Raw genomic sequence first — 8,857 nt, 5'->3', positions numbered from 1 at the left:
CTTAAATGTATAAAATTGTATTTTATGCTATTTCAAAAAAATTGATTTGAACATTCATTTTGTTAGGTTTAAAAGTTACATAATTTAGCACAAAATTTAACGTTGATTTCCAAGTTATTAATTTGTTTCAGTTTTCAAAAAAATTACATATTTGAATATTGATATAAACTATATTAACACTATATATCTATCTATATAACATAATATTATATTAGTTTAATTTAATGATATATATTTAACATCTTCCCACATAACTTTTCCAAGAGTCATTGCTACCGTCATATAACTTTGAAATATACTCTAAAATATCTATAGAAATCTTTTACTTTTCACAAAATCTCATATATATATTCTCAAGGAACTCTTAATCATAAACACACAAAGTCATTACAATCATGGTATTATAGTCATCATATCACTAGTAAGAAAATAATAGCATTTCACCCACCACTCCCAATTAACCTTCTGAATATACTAATTATATATATATATATATATATATATATATATATATATATATATATATCTAACAAGTTGGTTAATTCTAATGTCTGACGCAACCAACCCAACGTTTCTTGTTTCTAAGTTGTGGTGTAGAATCATCTCCTATTGCATATTGCTATCATAGAGGACAAAGTTAACCATGTCCTGTTCCGAAACCTTTAAACGTTTTCCTAGATTCCATTAATAGTTCAATATATTGGTGAGTGGACTTTAACCATTTATGCGATTGGAAACTCTCGCATAGAATGGGACACATTATAGGAGTCACAAAGTGGTATACTACACAAATTCCATTAAGTCACGTTAGGATAAAAAGGTCTCCCCACTAACTCGAATTCAACATTTAATATTGATGACATGTTGGCCAGTGAGGATGTGTTTGTTGCCATTATTTTATTTAGGAAGGAAAAAAAAACTTAGTTACATCATGTGTAGAATCAATATATCGCTGGGGTGATTCTGAGAATCGCAGGGTGGCAGGGCGATTCTCAGAATCACCCCATGTGCCCACGCCTGCATGCAATCCAACAAATTTGTTTTATTTACATTTTCACATTTAATGACTTGGAAATACAACATGACTTGGAAATACAACATGCAAACCACACAGTCAAAAAGCATATCGTGAAATTCCATCATGCCAGTTATGGGATTGGAACGTGGGAATAACTCCCTAAATTTATCTGATAATCCAATATTTTGTCGTGTTAAATTAATTGGGGAAATTATAAGGTTGAAATCTCTTTTTTTGGGAATGAAAGTTATATTTTCAATGATTTTTTTGGGAGTAAAAATTATAGTAAAATTTTATTATTTATTTATGTCGTTGGGGCGATTCTGAGAATCGCGAGGTGGCTGTGTGATTCTAGAATCGCCCCATGTGCCCACACCTGCATGCAATCCAGGAAAATAGACACCATTACCAAGTGCAACGATGAGGGATCTTTGCTCCATTGCCAAGCTTTAAGAAGTTTACTTAACACTTATAGTGACAGGATTATTTAATTTTATGTATGTTCACGCGGTAATCAGCAGTTTAATTTGGATGGATGTGAAGCGCAACTCTTGTCCGTTCCTTCGGAGTCATAGTAGTCAAAGATAAGCATTAATCCACATTTAAATTTAAAACAGTGAAGCCTTAAACATCACCAACTCAATATTCATAGCATGAATCTTGGCAAGAACTTATTGGGTATAGCATTTTTCTGTCAGGGTTTCAAAAGTTAAAAGAGAATCCAAATAACGCAGTTTAAAAATGAAGTAAACTGGTTTTGAAATAATGGAATTTTTTTGGTAAGATTCCAGTAAAATTTTGTAATTTTTTTTAGATTCTACGTATAGTGGTTAAGTTTCACTATTTTATTATTATTAATGGTTAAATTTTATTATTTATTTATGTCGTTGGGGCGATTCTGAGAATCGCGGGGTTGCGGGGCGATTCTCAGAATCGCCCCATGTGCCTACGCATGCATATAATGAGTATTGAAAACGTCGATTGTGCTTTGCACGCAGTCATTGTGCCATTTCCTGCTCCAAGTCATGTTAATGCCCTCATGAATTTGACACAGTTGCGCCCACGCATGCATATAATGAGTATTGAAAACATCGATTGTGCTTTGTACGTAGTCATTGTGCCATTTCCTGCTCCAAGTCATGTTAATGCCCTTGTGAATTTGACACAATTGCTCATCGGGGCGATTCTCAGAATCGCCCCATGTGCCCACGCATGCATATAATGAGTATTGAAAATGTTGATTGTGCTTTGCACGCAGTCATTGTGCCATTTCCTGCTCCAAGTCATGTTAATGCCCTCGTGAATTTGACACAGTTGCTCACCAGGGCGATTCTGGCGATTCTCAGAATCGCCCCATGTGCCCAAGCATGCATATAATGAGTATTGAAAACGTCAATTGTGCTTTGCACGCAGTCATTGTGCCATTTCCTACTCCAAGTCATGTTAATGCCCTCGTGAATTTGACACAGTTTCTCACCAGGGCGATTCTCAGAATCGCCCCATGTGCCCACGGATGCATATAATGAGTATTGAAAACGTCAATTGTGCTTTGCATGCAGTCATTGTGCAATTTCCAGCTCTAGGTCATGTTAATGCCCTCATGAATTTGACACAGTTGCTCACCAGGGTGATTCTCAGAATCGCCCCATGTGCCCACGCATGCATATAATGAGTATTGAAAATGTCGATTGTGCTTTGTACGCAGTCATTGTGCCATTTCCTGCTCCAAGTCATGTTAATGCCCTCGTGAATTTGACACAGTTGCTCACCAATCGAGGATTTTTTATTACTTTCGTCAATACTGAGTGGCTCCATAAGTGCATGGTCCAAGTCTCTGTAGGAAACACCAATTCTCTTATTTCCAGTGAGTTGGAGCAACGAAGGTCCAAGATTCGTTTTCTCTGTATTCCCGATGGTTTACCGCCCGAACATAACCGTCTCTCCAACCTCGCCGAATATGTGCGTGCAATGCAAATTCTTCAGAATTATTCAGAAAAAGGAAATCATTCAATTTTATTATGCAAATTCTTTCCCAATTAATTTTTAACTAGTTATTCTTGGTGTTTTCATCTCGCAAAAGGAATGACTAAGTTACATATTTTTTTTCCTATATAGAAATGTTGTAGATTCTGAAGCTCCAAAAATTGCTAGTGTCTCATATTCTTATTCTGAATTAGTTCAGTGTATTACTGGTCCCATGATATTGCATTTCTAATTCCTTAATGACTATAGAAACGTTTAGAATATGTGAAGTCTTACTCTGTTCTTCAAAATCTAAACGCGATGTTGCATACTATTCATCTGTTGTCTGGATAGAATGACAAACTCCGATATCACTGTTCAGCTTTCATAATTGATTACTTGCAGGTGGTAGCAGAATTCATTGGAACGTTCTTCCTCATATTTGTAGGATGTGGATCAGTGGTTGTTGATAAGATAAGCAACGGTTCCATAACTCATCTTGGTGTGTCGCTTGTATGGGGAATGGCGGCCATGATTGTAATTTACTCCATAGGCCATATTTCTGGAGCTCATTTGAATCCTGCAGTCACATTGGCCCTTGCAGCTGTGAAGAGATTTCCATGGGTTCAGGTATGCATGCAATATTGTCAGACATTGATACCATAAGCAAATAAAATGTACCTGGAATGTAAATGGAGATTAGGAAATGTATGAGATATAATTTGAGGATTGACATTGGATGGGATTTTATTCACTTGAAAGTTGAAATTACAGGTTCCAGGCTACATAGTAGCTCAAGTATTTGGATCAATATCTGCTGGGTTTCTCCTACGTTTCATGTTTGGAGAAGTGGCATACATGGGAGCCACAGTTCCTTCAGGCTCAGAAATGCAGTCCTTCGCTTTCGAAATTATTACTACGTCATTGTTGGTGTTTGTGGTTTCTGCAGTGGCCACTGATACAAAAGCGGTAGATCTCCTTAACTATAACCACGCTTATCAGATTTAACATTCGTTTCCTCTGTTTAATTGTAATAGATAACAATTACAGCTAGCAGGATGAAAAGTTGTGCGGCATGGATTTGTTGAAACAATAACTTTATGAATATGAAATTATAATAAAATCTGAATAATTCTGCTCAGAAAAAGGAAAATCATTACAAACCACCTCGGGAGCGACGAAGAGGTTGCCAAGCTCTTCAACGGTCTATGCAAGGGAGTCAATGTCAATCTCGAAGGTGCCTTCAATGGACTGACAGAAAAAGTCGTGGGCACATGGGGCAATTCTGAGAATCGCGCTGCCACCCCGCGATTCTCAGAATCACCCCAGCAACATAAATAAATAATAAAATTTAACCATTAATAATAAAAAATGGTGAAACTTAACCACTATACATAGAATTTAAAAAAAAAAATTACAAAATTTTACTGGAATCTTACCAAAAAATTCCATTATTTCAAAACCAGTTTACTTTATTTTTAAACTGCGCTATTTGGATTCTCTTTTAACTTTTGAAACCCTGACAGAAAAATGCTATACCCAATAAGTTCTTGCCAAGATTCATGCTATGAATATTGAGTTGGTGATGTTTAAGGCTTCATTGTTTTAAATTTAAATGTGGATTAATGCTTATCTTTGACTACTATGACTCCGAAGGAACGGACAAGAGTTGCACTTCACATCCATCCAAATTAAACTGTTGATTACCGCATGAACATACATAAAATTAAATAATCATGTCACTATAAGTGTTATTTAATAATCAATATACAAATAATGACATTTTGATTCATTTAGTCATGTAATTTGTTCATAATGTCATGGTTTTTTAATTTTATCGTTGAAAAAATTCCAATTTCTTTTGTATCTAGCATGTTATGGTTGAAAACATGTTGAATTTATACTTAAGAAAGAAAAATGTTATTCTACCAAAAATATTAATGTGTTTTTTTCCTCATAAACAACTGTTTTTTTGCACATAGAAATTTGGTTTTACTAACATTTTTTAAAAATCTTGAAAATTAACCCTAAAAAGAAATCATCGTTCTAGTATCAACACTTTTTCGTTTTCAAGGTTTTTTTTGCACAAAAATTTCGTTTTCACTGCCATTTTTAAAACATGTTCAAAATTGACCCTAAAAAAAAACATCGTTCTAGTATACACACTTTTCGTTTTTAACACTGTTTTTTATGTTTTTTCGGGGTTTTTTGGCGAGAGTTCCCGTTTTGAGTTTATAGTTCCCGTTTCAAAGTTTACATTGTTAAGATCTTCAGTCCTCTGAGGCAACTCGGTGCTGGATCAAGGAAATGCTCATTCTCATTATCCAATCAAAAAATTACATAACAATGTCTTCCACAAGTCTTGAACTCGAAAAATGCGCAGTGCTTTTACATCAAAAATTTCAATTCCAATGAGGCTCTAGGCCTCCTTATTTATACAACTGAAGTCTCCAACAACTTCCTTAAATCTAGGGAGGCTAGGCTCCCAAATTCAAGATGAACTGGATCTTTAACTGTCACTAGCTCGGCTGCCTTTTGATCTTCATGACTTGGCTGCTTGTAACTCCGAGCTAGTGTGATTTGATGGAGGAATATTCGAATGAGTGAGGAGTAAATGAGGAGGATCTATCTCCTACAATCTCTCCTCCTTGTCTCATTCAAGTTTCTACCCTTAATTAACCAAAATTTCCATGATTTTCTCTCAAAAACTTGCAATCAATGCACATTAGTCCACTAGGCATAATATCTCACTTTTACTCATCTCATTAAGCAAAATATAATCAAAATATGTAAGGAATTATGAGAAGAGTTGATTTAAATAAGCTAGGAGGTGTATTGAGGTCCATATAGTTACCCAATGATGAGGCTCATCAATGGCTAAGGCATTGGAAAGGAAAAATGGTATTTTGGCACATTTATTTATGAAAATAATGGAAATTAGGAGAAAAGGAAGGTGAAAGGTCTTAGGTTGCATGTGAGGAAGAAAATGAAGGAAAATAATGGAAAATGAAGAAAATAGAGTCTTGATTGATAAAAAGGATTATGAGGATCAATTTGTAACCTTTTGTCCGTTCAATTTTGGAACTCTCTCATTATTCCCTCTCTCTCTCACTCTTGGACACTTAAAGTTTTCTTGGAGCACTTTGGCATTGGATCAAGAAAGGAAAAGAAGGCAAGAGGAAGGAAGGATCAATCAAGGAAGAGCAAGATCAAGCGGCTACACAATATTCTTTGCAGGTATCGACCTGCATGTGTAATTTCCTTGCTAGATTTAGCATCCATGGTATTGCATGTGGTTCTCTTTTTGTTATGCATGGGCTTTTCCAGGTGCGACAGTGTTTTTAGCCTAGCATTTCCATTTCCGGATAGCCATGGTGTGATGGCCTAGTGGTCCCTGAACCGGACTGTGGATCACTATAAATCCACTAGCCTAGTAACCCCTGAGCCAGATTGTGGGTTACAGTAAAGCCAAGATGGACCTAGGAATCCTTGCCGGTGAATGGTAGGATATATGGTAAATCCAAGAGGTAGGTTTATCTCTGTTGAGCAATCCCAGGTTTGGATATGTAGTAAACCCTGGAGAGTGGGTCTCGGTTTAGGGCCTAGTGATCCGGTGTGGATTGTAGTAAAGATTGAGAGACTATGAGACAGGAAAATTCCTCACGGTGTAGGTGTAGAAATCTGGTGGCTTTCCCTCTTGTTTAGCCTAGTGATCTAGTGGATATCATGGTAAAGCATATTATGACATGTTTATTGTGTTGGCCTAGTGATCCGGGATGGATTACGGTAAAGCCTACTTTTTATTGATGAGGGTGAGGTGGTTTAGCCTCGGGATGCCCTAGTTGGTTCTTTTGGTTCGAGTCCCACATTCATGCTTGGAATATGGCATGGGTGTGAATGGTTGAAGAGATATTTGCCTCAGCCATTCTATGGTCGGGTGGAACGTGGTAGTCCCATCCCAGGTTTGGATTTTGCATCATCAATATGAGGTTATTTTTCCTTGTATTTCTATGAGTATTATATTGGTTTATATGTGGATCATATGGCTAAGATTTCCTTGGTATTTTTGTGCTATTATGTTGGTTATGTAGATGTTTTATGACAGTGGCTATGTATGGCTCTCATCATTTACTTGAAAATGAATGAACAATGTATCTATGACCTAGTATATGATAATGCAATAAATGATATAAAGGAACAATGTTTCTTAGCGATTATCAGATAGTATGAGATCGTTATGCTTAAATTTGTTGTTTACACCTGTAGATTACATATTTGTGATATGTTTGATGAAATGCCCGTCATGGCTAATAGAGGTCAGGTTAAGGGCTTGTTTAAGTATTTGTAATTGCATATTTATTTCCTTGTTATATTTATGTTCTGAAGGTGGAATTCAATTATGGGAAGTGGCTTGGGCTCTATGCTTAAAAAAGTATCTCAAATCCTGGGGTCAGTGGCACAACAATGAGAAAAATAGTTCCTGGACACTGGCATGCTTTGTCATTAGAGCATCCAGAGCCTCCTCGACATTGTAAAGCCCATAGCATGGGAGCATCTAGAGGTCAAGTGGTTAAAAACCTCAATGGGATCCAAGGGCTAGCTACTTGAGTGGTTGGGATGGTTCTTGGGAGTCTTGAAGCTGATGTGGAAGGTATGTATGTTGTGTTTCTATCGATTCCTCTTGCTTAAAGTCACTTAGGAGGTTGAATCCAGTCATAGTATCCTCTCGTCACATGTTTACCGAGTTTGTTGGTTACTTCAGTAGATGTGGGAAGAGGGTTTTACATAGTGTTATCAGAGCATGGTTCACCCCTCAGACTAGATGGATTGTGTTTTGGTTATGCATTCATGTCATTGCATGTGTGTTAATAATCCTTGTGGTCTATGTGCTTCTTACATATGCATGGTTTCAGTCATGGTTGTAGCGATTTCGTCATGTGAAATAGGATGTTGTTGTTGTGAAGTGTGTCATCATGAGTTTATGATTAGTTACATATTTTTATGCTTGTGTATTATCAATATATGTCGATATGGTTGTTATTGTCATGCATAAGGTCATGGTATGTGTAGTTGATATGGTCATGCATGGATGACTGGAATCTAGATATATTGACGGTTACATGGTTAGGTTCTTATGTATTATATGTATATATGTTGTCATGATTATGTTATACATGTAGTGCATTGATTGGTTGATATTGTAGATGAGATATCCTCCCCGAATTTTGCTAAGTTACGTTGTTTTTTTTGTGATTTTGTTTAGCTAACATAGTATGCCTTGCAAGAAAGAGATCAAAATGACTAGAAATATGGTACTACAAAGACTCTCCCTATGAATCAGATGAGAAACGTGGTGTTGGGCACTCTTCTGATTTGGCAGACACATTGAGAAGCTTAAACAAAGAAATAAGCTGTCATAAGGTAGAGAATGACAAAATCAGGAAATCACAAAAGAAACAAGTAGAGGTTAATGCAATACTTCTTCAGAGTTTGTCAGAATTGCAGTGACAAGGCCCACTTCGAATCAGCCATGGATAGGAGGACAGAACTAATGGGGCATATGGCAATAGGTCTCATGGTGGTCACATTTCAGATAGAGATGACATTGTTAGAGATGGAAGATTGTTGGATACTCTGGATAGGAGAGGTGATGGATACATGTATTATTCTAGTTCTGGTTCTGACATGAATCATGATCATCATTGTTATCATCCTTCCAGGAGGAGTGATAGGGAATACTTTCCAGATGATTTTAAGAAAGAAAAGCCACCAATTTTTGATGGAGATGTGAAGAATTCGGAAGATGCAGAGGCTTGGATACTTGGGATGAACAAGTTCTTTGAGTTGCATGAATACACAGAAAACATGAAGGCCATA

General features: G+C 36.5%; 1 protein-coding gene across 1 annotated transcript; it reads left to right on the top strand.

Moving 5' to 3' along the window:
- Positions 1–2,239: 2,239 nt before the first annotated feature.
- LOC149235899 (aquaporin NIP1-1-like) lies at positions 2,240–3,988 on the top strand. The gene is made up of 4 exons (XM_089368703.1): positions 2,240–2,375; positions 2,578–2,645; positions 3,386–3,610; positions 3,755–3,988. Exons 1-4 carry the CDS (start codon positions 2,240–2,242, stop codon positions 3,986–3,988), a joined length of 663 nt encoding a protein of 220 aa, XP_089224829.1.
- Positions 3,989–8,857: the final 4,869 nt, after the last annotated feature.

This window comes from Pinus tabuliformis, chromosome 8 (assembly GCF_031772625.1).
Source record: "Pinus tabuliformis cultivar Carrire ecotype Pingquan chromosome 8, CPIR1, whole genome shotgun sequence".
Classification (NCBI taxonomy): Eukaryota; Viridiplantae; Streptophyta; class Pinopsida; order Pinales; family Pinaceae; genus Pinus; species Pinus tabuliformis.
This window is presented reverse-complemented; position numbering and strand designations above follow the sequence as displayed.